A 21,699-nucleotide genomic window follows, 5' to 3' on the forward strand; every position below is an offset into this window, starting at 1 on the left:
AATATTTTTAATCAAATTTTAAATAAGATAAAAATAATATACTCTTCAGTAGATAATTAATGTAATGGTTAAAACATATTGAAATATAATGTTAATATACTAGAATAAATCATGTAAATAGTATAATGGTAAAAATAAACAGTGTAATATGAAAATTATTTACAAATAATAGAAAATAAGTTATTATCTATCATGATCAACATTTGATTATTCATTGAATTCATTTTTCATGCTATTTTCATAATATTCATATAATTTTCAAAATATACTAGAAGCTTATCATGTAAATAGTACAATGATTTAAATATCAATTGGATTATATAATTTTCACATGTACATGAATGAATCTAATGGGATCAAGTTTTACATCTAGAATTAAAAATAAAATAAAATTGTGTTAAAATTATGTTTCAAATAAATGACCATTGTTTCAAAATGATCATTTTGACTAACTTTTAAAACATAAAAGACTTAATTAAATTTTTCTAAAGATAAAAGTGCAAATTGGATATAATAAATTTTAACATATATACAATTACAACCATTCGCTTAATTTTTTTATTTATATACTCTTATTTTAAATTTAAAAAAAGGTGAGCTACGACAATTACAATATTTGAGTATTATTGTTATGGTTACTATTATTATTAAATACTTTTATAGAATCTTCAATAAAATAATTGGTCATATTATTATTATAGCGTATATATATAACTGAGGTTTCACAAAGGCATCGAGAAAGGACGTGATTTCTTGAACGAGAAATATCACAATGTCAATTTTATAGTATCCTGATGTTATTACATAAAAAAATAAATTATAATTTTGTTTTTGTTAACATTTTGTGCGGACACCATGGTAAACTGAAACTTAAAATAGACACTAAATAATTTTACACAGGTTCATTTCCTATTCAGTTCTTTCATTCAAATAGCCCACCAACAAAGGTCTTTACAAGTCATAGGGAATTACATCCTGCACCTCCTTTTTTGCTTCACGCACCCCATCTCACCCAACTAAATTTCTTACATTAGCTGAGCTGAGTTTAGACCTTGTCGAACGAGATAACTAGTACAGAGCGGCTGCAATAAACTATTTCCATTACTGCACTCCCAGTGAGCAAAATGGGGTGGACTAGCAATTTTTTGTTGGTTACCACAACACTGCTAATTACACAACAGAATCACCCTGCGCACAATACCTTGATAGGAACAAAATTCTCTTTGTAATTTCCAAATCTCTATACACTTTGTATATTCTATTCAATCTATATTCTTCCCCACATGCCACTGACTGATCGAATGAGTTTTTTCAATATGCTAAAAACAATATATAAAACAAAAACCATCACAACCTTCTTGGAGGCCAGTATCCTTAAGTTCACCCTCAGACCATATTTTCGCATGCAACCCAGAGAAGCAGCACCCAGGAAGAGAAACCAAGAACCAATGGTACATAAGAAGAACTTCAGGGCTTCGGAAGGTCCACATATATGGGCAACATCAGCCGATACCTCCACGTAAGAAACTGCAGAGCTTACTTGACTGCTCTCTGCCTGATTTAGTCCAAGACTCTCATTCAACCAATCAGACAACCGAATGAGCATTTTTGCAAGCCATGCAATTTCATCATTGGAAATGGGACGTCTCATCCAGTCACCTTTGTATTTAACATCTGCAAATGCATGATTGCCAGCTCTTCTAGGTTTGAATATCTCATCACGAGATTGTTGATGTGGCACTGAATCAGGACAGGTTGATGATGACTTTATAACAGTGTTTCCATCAAATAAACACCCCAATTTTGCCTTCAATGAATCTAAGCATTGAAGGCTGGGTACAAGATTATCACCAGATATAGCTTGTAATTCAGCTTCAGCACGCAGTATAAATAACTGCAGTGACAAAAAAAATGAAATGAGAAGATAATAATCTATACATTATATATTATATAATGATCACTATAGTTAGAAAGACAACTCTGCCTATGTAGTGCTCTGTCACCAATCTTTACATAGTTGGCCCAAACTAAAAAGCACAAAATACCAAACAAGACATGAATATGATATCATTGATATGGTATGAAAACATCGCTATGGCTATGCCAAATGATTGATTGTGTAGTTATACCATAGTTAGAATTTAGAAACACAAATTACAGTAACATGAAAAGATATAAGACCTGAAGGAGCTGTTGTCCACCATCCTCCCCATCAGCAAAAAGTCGCAAATCTTTGTTCCAATTCTCGTGCAAAAAAGAGCCGTCAGCATCAGTCTCACATAAGCCATCCTCCCAGTCCTGAAACAACCAGTAGTTTTAATAAAAAAAAAAATATAGATATTAGGTCATGCCAAGTACATGTTTGGTGCAAAAGCATTTAATCAATCACCTAAACCCGCTATGGAACAAAATAACAAATTGACCAACAAGTGTAAAGAATAGAGTCATGAAACATCAATACATATAACATACAACCAACAAAAAGTGTTGACTTATGAACAAATAGCCACAAAAACATATGTTATTATGTTTGGTGCAGTCACATAAATGGTTGGTTACATAATAATCTCTAACACACTCCATTCAAGAGCCTTTTAGACTTGAAGCATGGATACTGCACAAGTCCACCTACATTGTGCTAAAATTCAACTTTTTTACTGACAGAATGATGGGCTGCAAATATTGAACTGTAGACCACACCATCATAGAGGCTATAATACCACATTCTAAACCAAATATCTCAAAAGCTTAAGTCAGTAGGTGAAGGCACATGAATGATTTTACACTCATCTCTAACAAAAATGAGAAAGATAAAGAAAATGGATAACTAGTATTTGGTATAGAATCAACTTTGAGGATGCAAAGATATATTATAATGCAAAATTGCTAATAATAACAATTAAATCCAAAGAGCAATGAAATTGGGAAAACTGTAAAATCAGAAGAGAATTACCTGCAACTGTTCACAAATAATAGGAACATATCTGTACAAGTTATTCAGCATTGGTTTGCCTGACCCTGCTTGTTTGGAATGAAAAAGGGAATCCACAGTCTTCAAAAGGTCAATGATCTCTTTAGATGATGTCAAGGTGTCTAACACCTGGTAAATACAGGTTAAAAGGTAAGAAGTCTATTAAGCTAAACCTCAAAAGGTCTCTTATAGTTATAAGATCCCTCAGAAAGTTACAACCACAAGAACATAATATTTATAACAGGAATGACAAATGAGTCATTACAAAGAATTGATTTTTTATTAAACAAAAAGGCATACAGATAGGTCTATAACATGAACAGCAAATAACAATGTAAAATTTGTCCTAGCATGCAAGGAAAATAATGTGCCTAAGGTGAATTTGAGGTTTCAATGTGGATAAAATCTAAAACTAAAAAAAAATAAAAAATTAAAACATGTGAAGTACAGTTCTACAAAGATCAAACTAATTAAATCAAGTATCCTTTCAAGAATAATCTCTTTTTCCCCCAAGTCAGTATTGGAACATAACGGGACTACCTGGCAGCATTGGGTGAATGAAGTGCACAGAACAGAATACAACGGACTGATTCTGTCGTGAGCTATGGTTCCACACTCTTTAATGAAACCACTATGCACAACTTTTTAAGTTCATGTACTGCTTTACACTACGTTGTAGTTTTGAAATGCACCATGCAAAATATTCATATGTTATGTTCCCTGTCATTCTAACTCGTCTACAAAATATTACCTAAAATCCTTTTCAGCAGTTAACCAATCAGTGGATATTATTGCAAACTATTAAACAAACCCAATAAAATGTATATATGTGAATGTGGTTTGAAATGTGCAGGATAATGCATCACAGGCAGATGATCAAATTATGCCCAACAAATTCCATGGATACATATATGAATAATTCATGTTTTATAGATAGACTGAAAGACAAGTGATCCTTTGGAAGCAAAAATTGCAGGAAGGCACCCACACAAGTATCCTCCTTTTCTTTCAAGAATGAATTCCCAGGTCATATGGCTGGGTTTTCCCAATGCATGTCACTGCTAGTCAGTGACACCATTGAAACAATAGAGAAAGACAACTGAAATCCACATTGACATCATCCAATAGCCACATTTAAATGCCCACAGTATTCCTACGCTTTTCACAATCTTTGTGTACACAAATTAAGAGAATAACATTCATGTTCAGTTCCAGTTTCAACAACACATTCTAAGTAAAACAAAACATCTTAAGTGACAATCTAAGGGTACATTTGGAAATCTGCTGGGAAGGCTGCAAAAGGACATTCGCCAACAGATCCTCCCCTGCTTCTGCGAACGACTGTTGGATTTCCTCATAATGTGCGCTATGCAGCAGCAAACCCAACGGGAAAACAAACATGCACCAAATGATTTGACTCTTCTAAAGTAAATAGTGGTAAAGCAATATTAGTTGTTGATGAGACAAACAACAATTGATATTTTGTCACACCGATGATTTATTATATAGGGACACACAATATCAACATCTATTTCCTTATCAATGACTAAGATCACTTACTTAATCATGTAAAATGAGTTGCTCACTTTAGAAGAGCCAAATCCCATACTAATATCCACCATAAAGCAGTCCCCAACATACATTTAGCAAGTAAAACAGGTAAATTACCTACATTTAAAAACAGTGTACAAAAGAGGGTAATAAAAGTAAAACCATGGTTAAGAAACATACCTTGAGCACCATCTGGACTACTATTTCAACATCACTGTGAAGAAACCTGTGAGCAAACCCAATGAAATGCATGACCAAGGAACTGTAGTAGAGATAATTAGAGAGAACATAATCCTGCCACCGCGGCGAAAACCCATCTCCCGTACTTGCAGGCACAGAATTTTCCTTCTTCTCGCCATTAACTTCATCCATATTCGAAAACTCGTCCACGTTCATGGTCCAAGGCTCCAAGTAACCAACCCAAACCGACAACACCTGAGACACATTCTTAACCGAAGCCGCCATAGGGCAAAACAAGAACGTCCTCAACAGATACCTATACAGAGGCCTCTGCACACAGAAGTTCCAACACCCAAGCGAACGAACAGAGCCTAAAGACCCCAAATCCTTGCTCTTTGCACCCTCCACAGCCCTCCACCTCGGACTCCAACACTCACCACCACCATTCTCGCGAAACGCGGCGACGGTGCTCAAATTCAAGTACCTCACAAACAGCCTCACCACCTCCCCCAGCCCCGGCGGCGGAGGCGCCTCCCCCACCGCAAACGAAACCCCGAGGCTCCGGCAAACACTCGCCGGCAGCGGCGAGAAATCGTTGTCCACGAGCCAGAAGTGGATAAGCGCGTTGACCACGAACTCGGCCCGCGCCGCAACAGAACCGTCGTAGCCGGAGCCGTAGTGGAGAATCGAAGTCCGGTAGGGCTGGTGCGCGATAAGATCATAAGAGGGAACAAAAGCGCGTAGGTACGCGCAGAGGAGGCGCGTGTACAAGTCGTAGTGAGGCTGCTTTCCCTCGGAGGAACAGCAGCGCTTGGAGGCGGTGGCGGAGAAGCCGGGAATGGAGGAGGTCCAAGTATTAGTCCAATCTAACCTAAATTTCATAACTCTTTTGTTAACCGAAACGCAGTCGGAGTTGTCGTTTTTGGCTTTCGAGACGGGGTAGTAGGCGAACCAGAAGAAAAAGTATTCAAAAACGTTGAGTTGGATTTGAGAAGGGGAAGGTGAGGGTTTGAAGAGGGAGGGGCAGAGATCGGAGAGGGAGCGAGAATCGGTGTCGGAGAGGAAGGAGCGGGTCCAGTGAGGGAGGCGTTCGGCGGGGAAGACGTATTTGATAAGGGAGAGGCGGTCGACGGCGGCGATGGCGGCGGCGAGGTTGCCGGCGGGGGAGAGGAGGGAGAATAGGGTTTGGGCGAGGTCGCCGGAGTGGCGGTGGTGGATCCAGGCATTGGAGGGGTCGTCGAAGCCGAAGAGCTTGGAGATTAGGGTTGGGAAGGCGAGGGAGAAGAAGTGGCGGGACTGATCCGGTGAGTGCGAGTGCAGGAAGGAGTCGATGGAGGCGCACGCGGATGCGATTTGGGAGGGGGTGGTGGCGGATTGGATGGCGGAGGATAGGTCCTGGGATTTGGAGAGGGAATCGAAGGAGGAGGAATGAAGGGGCATGGCGCGGTTTAGGGTTTTAGGGTTGCGGAGAAAATGAAATGTTTGGTTTTTGAATGAATCAAGTGTTGTTAGTGAGTGATAGTGTGTTGGAAAAGTTTTTTCAAATGATAAAGATAAAGGCAAATGGCGCCCTTTTAAGAGGAGAGGGTGTCTTCGTGGCGACGAAATAGGCGTCTTTGTGTGCATCGGTGGGGCCGTTTTCTGTTTACATAAAAGAAAGCTACCGCGTCGACTACTAATGCTGCTACTGTGTTTCTTTATCTTGCTTAATTGTTTGTTGATTAAACTTGTCTTGTAAGAAAGAAAAAAAATATATAGTTAGTTGTCTTTTATCTATAATTATAAAAATATTGTGTATAAAAGGGAGTAGGGATAAGGATATTGTTCATGTCTAGATCGGTCCTTGCGTTAGGAGACCTAAACCAGAAGCATTTAAGTGTGTATGTGTTATTTATCTATTTCAAAGTCAAATGTTGGATTATATTGTTATAAGCCTTTAATGATGTGTTGAGTTGATCCCTATATCCTTGGACCCATAATATTTATCTTGATTCAATTGTTGTCATAGATTTCTGAATTTCTGAATTCATATCCTGAAGAGACTCAATCCACTAGAAGGATTAAGATATAAATGTATGATAAGATTAGTATAGTTATTTTTGTTATTGAATCAAATTAGTGGTTATTGTTTGTTAGGTGAATTGAAAGAAGAAATCATTTTGTGTCATTCGTTATTATTTCAGAACAATTAATGGTATGTGCTATCTTGCCTATTGTTGCATTAATGTTGTACATATCCCATACCAATTAAAGAATATGTTTTGACTCAAATTAAAGAAATATGTTGTATTAATGTTTTGACTAAGACGAAGTGATGAGATTGTTTCATTTGTTATTATTTTAAAACAATTTTTTTATCCGATACAAAGACGCTAACTCCTAACAAAAGCTAACTACATGGCATTATCAGCAACAAAGAAGATATAGTCATGGGACAAGAATCTAAAACAACTAAGCAAACATCATTGGAGGCTCCTTGCTTTACCAACCAATTCACGCATTGATTTCCCTATCTCAAAGTGTGCTTGAATGAAAATTGACATTTATTTCTGAACAATTAATAGTATGGATTATCTTGCCTAGTGTTATATTGTTGTACGTATCCCCCGACTAATTAAAGAATGTGTTTTGACTCAAATTAAAGAATATGTTGTATTAATGTTTTGACTCAAAAGAAGTGGCATGATTGTTTCATTTGTTATTATTTCATAACAATTAATAGTATATGTTATCTTGCCTAATGTTGTATTAATGTTCTACCTATCAATAATACATTAATGTTGTATCTTATTTTAGTAGAGTAATGTATCATCTATCATGATATCGTCTCATTCTAAATTCTTAACTATTTATATGTATATCTACATAAAGTTGATGTAGATATTGTAGCCTATTAATATTGTATTTTCATTCATGCTAATATTTAGGATAATGATATTTTGGAACTTTTCTTTAGTACCATAATAGTCAAGGCTTTTGTGGAATTTCTTTACCTGCAAAACAATGTTGATGTTACCATTTTTAGTGGGGATTAAGACCTTAGAATCTCAATAGTAAGTCTCAAGTGTTTGATGGGTGTGGAAGTAAGAATATGTGAATATATTAGGCATCCACAAAGGTTAGTTTTCTTCAAAATCAAAATGGAGCTATATGAATTGTGGAGGCAAGAGGGAAAATTATAGAGTTGGTGATCAAGACTCAAATGGTCGAAATGAGATAGTAAAAAAAACATCAAGTTTTGTCATGCAACCATTCAATAAAGAGAAAGAAACAAAATTTAGTGCACAATGCTTGTGGTGATTTGTGGATAAAGGATATGGAAGAAGTCACGAGGACTCAAGGAATTTGGTGGGTTGCTTTCAACGGGTTTATGCTTGTGTGAGCTAAATAAAGTGGCCCAGGAAATCAAAGTCCCCCCCCCCCCCCAAGTTGGTAATAGAAGAAATAAGTCGAAAATGTAGAAGCAAAACTTCCAAGATTATTTTGATGATATCAAAGATTTTTAAAAGATTAAAGAAATCAAAAAGATTCAAGAAAAGACTCAAGATATGCAAGAACCTCAAGAAAAGCATCACGATAAGTATAAAAAGAATTTTTCAAAGAAAAGATTGAATAACACAATTTGTCCAAAAGAATTTTTCAAAGAAAAATCTTTACTAAAGTTTTTACTCTCTGGTAATTGATTACCATAAGACAGTAAATCAATTACGAGAAACCCAAAACAGTTTTATAACTGTTTTACAAAGTAGTAATCGATTGTCATAGACATGTAATCGATTACCAATGTTCTTTAACGTTGAATTTCAAATCTCAAGAATCACAACTAGTGACAAAATATTTTTAAAATAGTGTAATCGATTACACAATATTTGTAATCGATTACCAGTGGTTTTTGAATGTTGGATTTCAAACCTCAACATGAAGAGTCACAACTTTTGATAAAATAAACTGTGTAATCGATTACACCATTATGATAATCGATTACTAGTAACTGGTTTTGAAAAATTGCCAAGAGTCACAACTTTTAAAGTGACTGGTTTTTAGAAAAATTGCCAAGAGTCACAACTTTTTTAAAAGTGATTAGTTTTGAAAAAATACCAAAAGTCACAACTTTTAACATGGTTTCTTCAAGAGCCATCAAATGGCTATAAATATGTGACCATGACACGGATTTCAAGATGATCATTCTAAACATCTTTCTAAAAGTTTTTGTTCAATACTTGCTTTGTCAAGAAAAGCTCATTGGGCAAAAACTTGTGCTATTCTATTTTCTTCCTCTCCTCCATTCTTACAAAAAGCTTTTTAAGAAACCTATTTTTGTTGACTGTTTTCAAGAGAAGGTCTTCTTGGTTGCAAACACTGAACACAAGGGACCAACGTTCCTTGGGTTTATTGCAAGAAGCGAGATTTGCTTCTTGGTTGATCACTAGACACAAAAGACTAATGTCTTTTGTGTTCATTGCAAGAAGTGGGTATAACTTCTTGGTTGTTATCACTGGACACAAGGGACCAACGTTCCTTGGGGTTCATTGCAAGAAGTAAGAATAACTTCTTGGTTATAATCACTGAACACAAAGGAGGGAAGTCCTTTGTGGTTCATTGATTGTAAAGGATTTTACAAGGATAATGGAAATCTCAAGTGGGTTGCTTGGAATTGGACGTAGGCACGAGTTGTGGCCGAACCAGTATAAATCTTGTTTTGCATTCTTTCTTTCCTTAATCTCTTTTACTTTCTGTTATGTTTATATTTCTTTAAGTTTACTTCTCCTTATTTGTTATTCAAGTAACTTACAATTAAAGAAATAATTGAATCTAGGAAATATCTAAGAAAGGAAAATTTTCAATTAGGAATAGTCAACAAAATCTTAATTCAACCCTCCTTCTTAAAATTTCTAAGACCAGTTGTCCAATAGAAAATCATGGGAATCACTTTTAGTAGCAAAAAATAACTGTATTATTTTCAAATGAACAAGAATAACCAAATTTGTTCAAAATAGAAATTAAATATCATCTAATAGACAACGCAACATATGCCTCAACCAAATCCAAATAAAAATTAGTCTTCAAAAGCAATCTAAAAGCTCCTACAAACCTTAACTATATCTTTATTATCATCGCCCACATAGATGAATCTTTCAACATCACTTGGTGGATGGCTCCATATGCAAACTTTTCTACACACACCAAGTGGCATACTTGAGAGAATCATTCTTCATATGCCTTACCTTCTTGCACAAGTACCAAGTGAATTCCTTATATTGATCTTATGTTTTATTTTTTTTATTCAGTATAACTTTATGCAATATCCTCAACTTTGTTCCTTTTCTTATTCTAAGAATGATCTGGTTTGATTTGAAGTCATGATAAATAAAGCCTAATTGGAATTAGAATGGTTCAAATAGTCTGATTCCATGTAGTTGAGACTTTCAAACTTTGAAGTTTGCATCATGCAACTTTGGGATTTAAAAAAAAATGAGTAGTGAAATTAGGAGCAATAGCAACAATAACTGGAGAGAGAACAATAAACACAAAGCACAATTAATCTTTTTGATAAATTTAAAGATCCAAGCAAGATATCTACCACACCATTAATCCCTAATTATTTGATTTAAATGACTAACTACAAGTACTCTCAACGAAATGATCAAACAATAGTGATAAATCATGTCAAACAATAATTGTCTTTAGACACTCCATTATTCATATGGAAAATAATTTTTATAATCACCACACATTTATCATTGTAGGCATGTAATTATTTAGCCAAATTGTATCTTCCTTTAGGAAGGACACAATTTTCGTGAATAGTTTCAAGCAACATTTATGTAAATTTAATTAAATTAACCTATGCAACAAATGTTACTTTTGCAACATATTATTTCAATTAATCCAATAAAAAATACTAGATCATTTAATCAGAATGGGAGGTCTTAAATTTATAATTGTCTCACATATAAACCCTTTGCATCATTGCTTGGCAGTCCAATGATCACCCTTAGACGAGAAAAAAGTTATTGCAAACCCTCACCCAACAATGTACGTTCTTGATGGACTAAAACAAAGAAAAGAAAAAAATATTGTTATCCTTACCGAACACTTCCCCACCCCTTACTTTTTCAAAAACCATAAAATTTTCATTTTTACTTCTTAGTTATTTCACTACAACCCATTCCCCTCCGGCTTTATTTTCTTTCTTTCCCTAATTACATTTTCATTGCATCCATCCCTATTTTTCCCTTTTCTCCAATCTCCACACCTTATTTTTATAACTTTTAAATTTAACGAAATCATGATTCCATTATGTAAATCATACACAAAGAATTCACAATTTCTTTATGTATCTTTATTTTAGTTTTGATTTAATTATTTAATTACAATATAAGTTACCTTTTTAATATAAATCAAATTTATTATGATTCAAATTTTCTTCACAATGACACATTATCTTTTTTAATAGTAATAGAATTAATTGTGGTGTAAATGACATTTTTAATTAAAATTTGAATTAATGACAACACAAGTTACCATTTTTTGTAATTGAATTAATTGTGATACAAATTTGTATAATAATTAATTATTGTTAAGTAAAAATTTAGATGAGTTGAGTCTCGAAACCAGGATAAAGGCAAACCTCAAGGTTAAAAGAACACTTACAAAAGTAATTACAAATTATCCGCAATAAGGTCCTCACAATGATTACTATTAACTAATGTAACTCATATAATAATTAATTTGATTACTTTTTATAAATGATAAAAAGTATTGGAATTAATTCAATTCCAATTAAATGTAATCTATATAGCACTAACTAAGTGCTATTATAAAGGGTAAATTGTATTTCAATTTAACAAAGATAATTTATATTACCAAATTAATTACTTTAAAAAGTAACTTATATTTATAATTAATTACAAAATCTTTTCATAAAAAAATAACATAATAGAAACACATTTCTGTTGTGTATTTAGATCAACTGAAATATATTTTCATTGTATTAGGTGGTGTAAATAACATAATAGAAACACATAATGAAATCACGTTTAGGTGAAAATAATATTTTTTGAATAAGAAAAGTACAAAAAATTGATGTGGTGAGAATAGAAAGAATGGCCTGTGAATAGTAATTCCAAAAGTAAGGATGGGCCTAGTATAAATACCAATGAAAAATTTTTGGAATAAGAAAAGTACAAAAAATTGATGTGGTGAGAATAGAAAGATGGACTGTGAATAGTAATTCCAAAAGTAAGGATGGGCCTGGTATAAATACCAATGAAAAATTTTTCAGATCAATAAAAATCTTTCAAAAAAACCCTTTATAATTAAACCCATAAAATACGAACACTGAACAGAGAAAGATCTTTCAAACAGCATATTAAACAGAGAAATTTATTTGGGACACAACAGTAAGCGGCTGCGTTACGTGTTTTACTGGATAGAAGTAATTTTCTATGTTAACACAACAATATCCAATAAATAAATTAAGGTTTATAAAAATTGGAAAAATTAACCATTCCAAAATTCTATCCAGGAATCAAACAATTTTTTTTTAAAAAAAATAAAATCTAATAATTGAGGACTCGCTCATATACCAATTATTAGAAATAATTATTTAATTAAGGGCATGCTTTGAATATTTAATTAATCTAAGAGATTTTTAGGTGGAAGCTATACACCCATAAAAGCATGCATATTTCTAGAACAACCCATTTTTTCTGTAAAAAACAAAAAAATAACCCATCTTTATGCGTACAATACCTACACCATGTTGGGTTTTTAAGAATAATATAAATACCTGGATTGTTGGTTCCAGATCAAAATTAGCAATCTTCAACACAAGAGAAGCTATGTACGACTTGGTACACTGGGACTATAACCTTTATATCTTAAAAGGTTACTTTATTGCCTATTGTGTCAATATTGACCGCTAAGGTTGATCATGAACTGATCAAATCAAATAAAATAGAAAAAGTAAAAATCGAGTAAACTAAAAACCTAACGAATCAAAATTTAGAAAAACCAAATTTTTTATTAGATTGGATCAAATCTTTCAAGACCAAACCAGTCCAATCCAAATCAAATTTATAACATGTATATATTTTTATTTCTTATATATTTGTAAAAATGTCATATAACTTATATTTAATAATAAAAATGTATTTAATTAAGAACAAATTTTTTATTAACTATTTGAGTTAAGATACATAAATAAAATTATCAAGTTATGTAAATTTATTTTTCATATAATATATATCTTAAAAAGTATATTACTATTAGTTATATAATTACATACAAATGAAATTTTGATATTTTAATTTTTAAAATTATATATCATATTGTTTGTTTAATATTTTCTCACAACAATAAAAGTAAGATTAAAACATAAAATTAATACAATCCGAACCGATTTAAATTGGATAAGATCAAATTAATATTTTAAATAAAATCGACTGAAAAATTAAAGTGACTGAATCAATTTTTTTTCCTTCAAAATCAATCCAATTGAATTTGTGAACACCTTTATTAATACTTATTTATTTAAATTCATATTATCTTATTTAGTAGTCTAAAAAAATTATTTAATTTGATCATATAAATAAAGTTATTAAAATAAATAATTAATATTTTTTTATATTAGTTCACATTAGTTATTGAAAAATTCCAACAGTATCATGATCTTAAAAAAAATTGCTTGGCAATGTATCCAATTTACCATTTAACATATTTATGAACATTGTATAACGTTAAATGGTTTAATGAATATTATAAATATCTTTTAGAATAAATTACACTCTCATATATTGAGAGATATGAGAGCATTATTATTTGCTTCACGTATATTAAAATAATTCAATTCATTAAACTTAATGAAGCAAAAGTAAATTATATTTTCCTCCATTGAGATTGTGAATATTTTATCATCTCCTTTGATGTCGAAATATACATTTTAATCAGTTTAACTTAATTAAAGCCATTAAAAATATTCTTTAAAAGATTTTGAAATTATATTTAATTTAAATTATACTAAAATATTTTTAATATATTTATCAAGTTATCTTTCACTCACTCGATGCCTCAACATTGCTTTAATTTCTATCTGAACATCAATATTGTTTTTCTTCATAAAAGGTTACAGACAAAGTAAACGCTATAGGAGTAACAAAACGACTAACCAAATTAGTTTCTTGTTAATAGTGTATAAAAAAATAGAAATAACATTCAATATATGAAAGAATTTATGGCAAAAAATGTTATAAAAAATAATTTAGTAACATATATTTTTGTGAAAAATGCACAAATATATAAACAAATGATTTTGTGGGGAAAATTATTTATAATAAAAATTATTACATTTTTATGGAAAAAATTAAGATCATAAAAATTATGGTGTAATTTCATTTATTATTGGAGAAAATAGATATGTTAAAATAAGAAAAGAGAAAAATATAGTATTGAAATACCTCTAGGTAAGGGAGAGTAACAAAATTATTTTTAATAAAATGTTTAAAATAAAAAATATAATATATTATTATATTTGCTTTTGTCAAGAGAAGAGTGTGCCGTGTGTATGTCTTAATGTAAGAGGGGAGGATAGCATATATACTTGCATCGCTTAAAGAATGATAGTGTAAAACATGTTTTGATAATATTTTTTTAACAAAAACCAATAAAACTTTAATGAAAAAATTTAAAAAATGTAATAAAACACTAAAATGTCATATTTTTGAATATGTTAGGAGAGAGAAATATGTATGTTTTAATATAGGAGAAAAAATAATATAATATTCACACTTCTGAAAAAAATAAGTATAATCTACTCTAGTATTTAATATGTTAATAGCATGAAATAAAGATAATTGAATAATAAAAATAATTATAAAAGTATTTGGGTAAATAATCGGACGAATAAAAGTTTCAACTTTTAAATGTTTATCATTTTTACCATACCAGGACTTGCACGGGGGGTGTAGAAGTAGCCAAGTAGAACTGCAGCAGTGTTATGGTGTTATAATTTTTTGAGTGATATAATATTCTTTTACAAGTATTTTTTTATTAATTCTTCCAATATTTTATAAAAACATTCAATAAAAATTACATACAATTAAAATAATTTAGTATTTTATTAAGTAGATAGAAAATAAAAATAAAATTTATTCTAATTTTTATGGCAACAAATATAATAATAAGATCAAGGTAGATTTTCCTAAAAAATAGTTTTCAAATATATTTTTACAATAATTAAAAAAGACTTTTTACTATAAGGTGTCATGTAATGGATAAAATAATGAGATGATAATTTTAAACTAAAATACAATATAGAAGTATGATCCACCTCATTTTACTATTATTTTTTTTCTTTTTCTCTTCGAAAGAACCAAGGGTAAATAAACTACAGATAATAAGTTAATAACATAACCGACCTATGTTCAGAAAAAATGACCAATAAGTCATATCATAGTCACTTTCGGACAGAGATGCAACAACGCAGCTTTGTGATCATTGCAGTGCGTTCTTGTCCGTGGCTCAGTACTGTCTCTCCACGATTGGGTTATTTTCGCGTTGACACTGTGGGAAAAATAGAAAAAAAGAATGGAGCATAATGAAAAGAAAAGTAGTAGAAACAAAAAGACAAATTATATAATTGACCACCACCTCATTTTACATAAGGTGGAAAGAAGATATGATAAGAAAATATTATATTATAACTTATTGGAGGGGGAGGGCCCACTCTTGCCTCCCTTGCATCTTTCTGTCATGATTATTAAAAATATTATTAATTTATATATAAGCTGGATATAAACTTTGTGAACTTAAATATTTTAATAATAGAATATATAATATGTAATTTTTTAGAGATTAACCATATTTTAAATCTTGTATTGCGTAACCTACTATAGCTGGTATAGTAAAAAGGTTTAGGTAATACATACTAGATTCTAGAATCCTAGCTCAATCCCGTTGTCACCATTAAAAAAAAATCTTGATTTGTAAAGGAGTAAATGCTATTAATTAGTTGGAATTTAAAACTTGTAATTAATGCTTTCAAACTGGAAAAGCTTAAATCTCATAGCTTTGAGTCAAATACAAGTTTAGAGAAAAATAACGGAACCAAATACACCCTTATGCTTAATCTTGAATTACTTTATTTTTTATTTTTTTAAATGATAATCTTGAATTACTAATCATATTTCTTTTTCTAGATTATATGACATTTCATTGCATAAATGTGATTATACTCTAAAGGCATTATATGAAATTTCTGGACCTTCCTTTATTTCAACTTCGGTTCTTACACACGTGGGAACTTTATGAGCATGCTTGTAAGTTTATGAAGATTGTCCTACGTACTTTGCACTCAGGTCCAAAGTTCAAGTCGTACATGCATGTCTTTTGTTGTCAACTTGCTCATTGGAAAAATGGATGTTGATGTAAGATAACAAAACTTGCCTTGATTTCTGGTTCTTTTATGGACCTTAATGTTAGACAGAAACAACAAAGTAGTGATAGAAAACCTTAAAAAAACTTCTACATTTATACATACATCTGCCTTATAGACAACCAAGACAATATCATAGTACCATGTCTGAAACCACAAAATCTTCACTGCAAGTAAACATCAATGGACACAATTCCATGTATTTTAGCTGGAAATGTTTTTTTTTTCATTTGCGTAGGTTAGTATTTTTATTACACTGGTTATCTGTATGCCATAATTACCATAGTAAAAAGGATGAAGTCTATGATCACAAATTCACAATTAACCTTTGGAGAAAAGGTTGATTTCTTTTTTAAAATCTGATTCAACAATAATTTTCAAGATCAACCCCTTCTCACAAGCTAATTGGAGGGCCATTAGAAGAGTATTTTATAATAATTCTGGCCAATGAAGCATGGGCTCCAACACCGGCACCAAACACAACACTGCGACATAATTAAATTCTAAATCATAAGACACGGGGACACGACAAATACGTGCCCGCTCACACACATATATAATAAGCATCAAAAAATTATATTAAGTAGCACCATTATCATTCAAAAGAAAATTTCACAAGGCAAAAACTTTGTCTCTTTAAAAAATAATTTAAAAACAAACCTGCTAATATATTTAATAAAAAATATCACCTAAAAAAGTACTAAGATAAACCATTATAATTGAAAAGATAAATAAAAAACTGTTAATCCTAATCTATCTAAGTTCTTTCTCTTCTTTCTTGATCATCATTATTGAAAAACATAATTTCTAATTCTGATTTATTAAGGAATAAATTAACAACTTTAACAATTTCATTCTAATCAAGTGATCCAAACTCATCTCTTGCAATGTTCCACATTTTAGTTTCTTCTTCATGATATTGTGAAATTTTTTTTAAAAGAAGACGAAGATTACTACCAACAAATATAGTTTCTTCTTCATGATATTATGGTGTCCAGAATTGTGTTAAAGTTTTTTTATTTATTTTAAAAAATTAGACACAACAAATGTATGTTATGGTCGTGTCAGAAATGGAGACACCACTATTTGGGGCGTGTCCATGCTTCAAAGATTCTGCCTCAATCACAGTACAATAATCTAAATTGGAAGAGAAATTAAAACCACAATGAAGGAGCCATTATCATCTCTAAGCACACCTCCACATGAAGCAGGGTTAGTGTGGTGCGACATCTCCATCATAATTGAGCTATCAGAATTGAGTGTGGAACTGCATATGTAGTAGCAGCTAGTAAGGTATATGGAGAATGGATGGCCCAGACATTATAAATATATAATATAATAATGTTTGTATCCACTTTTTTATAGACATGTACGTAACACCTCCAAGTATTAATAGTGATGTTTATGAATCGCCAATCAGGTATTGACAAAAGACAATTTGTTTTTTCTTTCTCCTGTTTCATCAATCACTGTTGGGGACCGATGATATGGAGCTGATCGATTTTGACAGATATCAATATTATAATGGTAAAGAAAATAAAAGTAGAAGCACGTTAAATAAAAACAATAAAAAGAAAGCAATCCAACATGTAATAAATGTGAAATATTAGTAGAAGGATTATAAGGGCATTTAGATAAATTATTAAAATTGGATTATTATATATATATATATATATATATATATATATATATATTATTTATGAGAGAAAACATTTTATATAAGAATGAAAGTTAAAATTTAACATAAAAAAATTACATGAATTTTTAATGAAATAATCATATAACATTAAATCTTGATTGTTGATGTTTGATTTTATGATTTAAATTTAAATATTTTATTTTCATAAAAGATATATTTTTCTCACATAATATGTTCTCTATATATTGATTAAAATTAAGATATTGATTTAATAAATTACTAGTCAAATTACTAAGTTAATTAACGGTTAAATCACATGAAGCCAAAGAATAAAAAAACAAAAAGAATAAAAACAACGCATGAAGCAATGAATTGTATCATTTATTACTTCAAGTATCAAAATAATTATCTACAAAAACTAGTGATTAATCTTATAAGTACATGTAAGATGTGTATTTCTTTCACAACATTATTCATTTTATACACAAAATCAAAATCCAAGTTTTAGACTATTTGGTTAAGAGACAGAAGCTATTACCAGGATCAAGAGACTGTCGTGAGGGCTCCAGGTTTGGAGCTTATTGGCAGGGGCGGACTCAGGGTTTCATGGTTGGGGGGACCAAAATCAGCATTAAAAAACTCAAACAAAATATTTACATGTTTTTAAAATGAATTAAGAATATTTACATATTTTTAAAGACCCAAAATTACAAATGATAATTACCAATTTCACATGTCACCAACAACTTTAATGAATTTATAATAAAAAAATTGTATTTATGGTAACCATATATTTGTTACAAAAATTTCTCTGAATGATATTCTAAAAATATACCAAATTTGAATAAATTGTGTTACTCACTAAATTATCTTTTAGGATAATAGTAATCAACAACCATTACAGAATAATTAACTTTTAAATAGTTGAAAAATAGAAGAAGAAAAATATTTATGGTGACCAAGACTACAACTTTGAAAGCACAAATTATGACAAATCTTTAGTGCAACTCAATATCTAGTTTGTTTTTATCCAATTTGTTTTCCTAAGATTTATATTGAACACGGATTTATTTCTTGAGATTGATAGTACAGTGAAACCTTACAATAGTAAAAATTAATTAAGAACAAAGACGAGAAAGAGAATATAAAAAAAGATGATAGAAAGATGAAATGTTTGTTGATGTGTTTCAAAATTTAATTAAGTTGTTAATCTTGTATATAGTGTTGGTAAGTTTAACCCATTCACAAAAGTTAATAAAATCATTTGATTGCAAACTACAATTATTTATAACTTTTATAATAATAATTACAATAATAACATTATAAAAGAAAACTATTTGAAAGAAAAATAAATAATACTCAAATATTTTATCTAGAAAGAGAACTAAAATACATTTATCTCAACAATAAATATTATAGAAGAATAAAATATTTTAAAAAATTAAAAAAGATGAATAACATACAAATGATATTACTTACATATTTAATTAAATTCCTGAATAAAAATAACTACTTAATATTAATTTTTTATCATCACCTAATAAAAAAAAAGCAAACTAAAATAATTCGGGGGAGGCCCTCCAAGACATGCCGCACAGGGTTTGCTCCTGAAGATCCTTTATTTATTTTTATTTTTTTCAATGAACAATTTACCGAATTCATATCTATTGAATTGAAATGGTTGGTTCACAGTGGCTTTTGAGCTGCTGGAAGACTCATGCTTGTCCATCATGTTATTCCCCACCACAACTATGGAAAGAATCGAACCTACTACCCAAAAGATGCATATATCATCTCGCAATATGAACTTTTAAAGAGACAAAAGATAAAATTCTTGAATGCATAAGTTTATTTTATGTGGACTTTTGGTAGTGTAAGTTGATCCCTACTTGCAATAATGAGTTGCAGAAACTTTTTCTGGACATATGTTGTTTTTAATGTCCCGGATTTCAAATTCAAAACTTTTTACCTACGCGTTTTAATTATTTTACCATTTCATAATTAAATCATACTAATTACTGTCTTAATTATTTTAATTACCATCGTTTTAATTATTTAATGCCTCAACAGTAATTTGTTTACTTGCTCTATATATAGAGTTCTCTTCAAACTCTTCTAGACGCACTACAAAAAGCTCTCTCTTCCATTTCTCTAAATTGCTCTCTATTCCTAGGTTTGATTTTTGTCGTGCTAGTTTCGTGGTCTCAGCATATCTGAGAAGTTTTTTTGTATCCTCATAAATTTGTGTGGAAAATTACAAATAAATCCTTTAAGACAGTAAATACACGTCTTAGGATGTTTGGCTCATTCGTCATCTTTGGCAACGTTTCCAAAAGTCTTGTTACATTTATAGTCCAACCATTATGTATTGGATTTTCGCAAGACAGGACAAGAACACACTCCCCTAGCTTCAATATGAATTTAATTTTCAGAACATTCATAAACAGCTAGATCATAAACTTCCTAAACTCAAATATTTATCACAGAATACATAATATGTGATTTTTATTAGAGTTCAATCATGCTCCAAATCTTTGATTGTAACTTGTCAGGGGTAATAGTTTCTACATAGGTTGTTTTAAAACTACTAATTAATGCTTACAGTTTTGTTACGTTCAGAAAAAGACGTGAATCTCGTGGCTTTGGGACAATTAAAACAGACGTAAAGAGGAAAATGACATTGAAGTAGACGGGAGTAGTGATCAATCATATGCAGGTACAATATTCAATAAGGAACGAGTATTGTATTGTTTTGGTGCCAAACGAAAACTGCACATCCTTATCCTTAATCCTGAATTACTAATTAACTATAGATTTTTTTTTTTCTAGACCACAACATTTCATTGCTTAACTGTGATCATATTCTAAAGGCATTATACGAAATTTCTGGACCTTCCCTTATTTCAATTTATGTTCTTACATACAAAGGAACTGTTATAAAATTGACTTGATAATTGAAGAAAGAAAAAAAATATCGTAAGTTTAAATTACTCCCACCATCTAAAATTAATCGATTAATCAATAATTAATACTTGTTAATAAAAAAAAATCATGAAAACTTTATGAGCAAATTAATGGAATTGCTAATGCTGATAGATATATCACTCTAATTAGCAAGGGTGATTTGACGCTGGGAAGCTTCTAAGTTTATGAAGACTTCCCTTCTTTGCATTCGATCAGTATCCAAAGTTTTCAGTCATACATGTCATGTTCTCAACATGACAACATGCTCATTGCCTCATTGGAAAAGTGGATGTTGATGACAGTAAGATATAACCAAACGCGCCTTAATTTCTAATTAGTTTATGAACCTTAACGTTAGAACTTGTGAGAAAACAAGAAAGTAGACAAGACGACTTCTGCATATTATACATCTTCCTTTAGACACCCAAGACATGCAATACCATCAGTACCATGTCATTAGCTGAAACACTACAAAATCTTCACTGCACAATATTATCAAAGCAAGTAAACATCAATGTTCAATTAATTCCTTGTTTTAATTGAAAAATGTTCAATTATTTCATTTGCTTAAATTGCTTATATAGGCACGTATTTTTATTCCATTGATTATCTGCATGCATGCCATATGATGAAGTCATTCCCACCAATATAATAACTATACCATGCTTTGTAATACATTAACAAATATTTACAGAGTTGGATCTTATGGAATATACAGTGTGTGTGAATGGGAAGCGCAAGAAGCCCAACTAAAAGCCACAAGGAAAATGCACACTACTATAATCAGGTAACAAAGAAAAATAAAGAAAATCCAAAGCAACATACTCTATAAAAAATCTCATATTCTCTTTTTAATATAAATATATACACTAATAGAATAAAATAAAATAAAACAATTTTTTCTATAAATTAAAATTAACTTGTGCATAAATTAAAGTAATTAGTTTTTTAAAATGTTAA

The 21,699-nt window shown here is 30.8% G+C and overlaps 1 protein-coding gene across 1 annotated transcript; it reads right to left on the minus strand.

Moving 5' to 3' along the window:
• Nucleotides 1-767: 767 nt before the first annotated feature.
• Nucleotides 768-6,254, minus strand: LOC114412187. The gene is made up of 4 exons (XM_028375997.1): nt 4,703-6,254; nt 2,954-3,100; nt 2,182-2,298; nt 768-1,894 (listed from the first exon to the last, which is right to left on the minus strand). Exons 1-4 carry the CDS (start codon nt 6,140-6,142, stop codon nt 1,268-1,270), a joined length of 2,331 nt encoding a protein of 776 aa, XP_028231798.1. The 5' UTR covers nt 6,143-6,254; the 3' UTR covers nt 768-1,267.
• Nucleotides 6,255-21,699: the final 15,445 nt, after the last annotated feature.

The sequence above is a fragment of the Glycine soja genome, chromosome 5, assembly GCF_004193775.1.
Source record: "Glycine soja cultivar W05 chromosome 5, ASM419377v2, whole genome shotgun sequence".
Classification (NCBI taxonomy): domain Eukaryota; kingdom Viridiplantae; phylum Streptophyta; class Magnoliopsida; order Fabales; family Fabaceae; genus Glycine; species Glycine soja.

Bases quoted from the DNA above. Each gene is read 5' to 3' on its own strand.
- LOC114412187 (XM_028375997.1), bottom strand. From the start codon at position 6,142: ATGCCCCTTCATTCCTCCTCCTTCGATTCCCTCTCCAAATCCCAGGAC. The intron at 3,101-4,702 runs GTATGTTTCTTA...TGTATTTACCAG, and splicing joins TAGTCCAGATGGTGCTCAAG to GTGTTAGACACCTTGACATC. The intron at 1,895-2,181 runs GTCTTATATCTT...TTGTCACTGCAG, and splicing joins GTGGACAACAGCTCCTTCAG to TTATTTATACTGCGTGCTGA.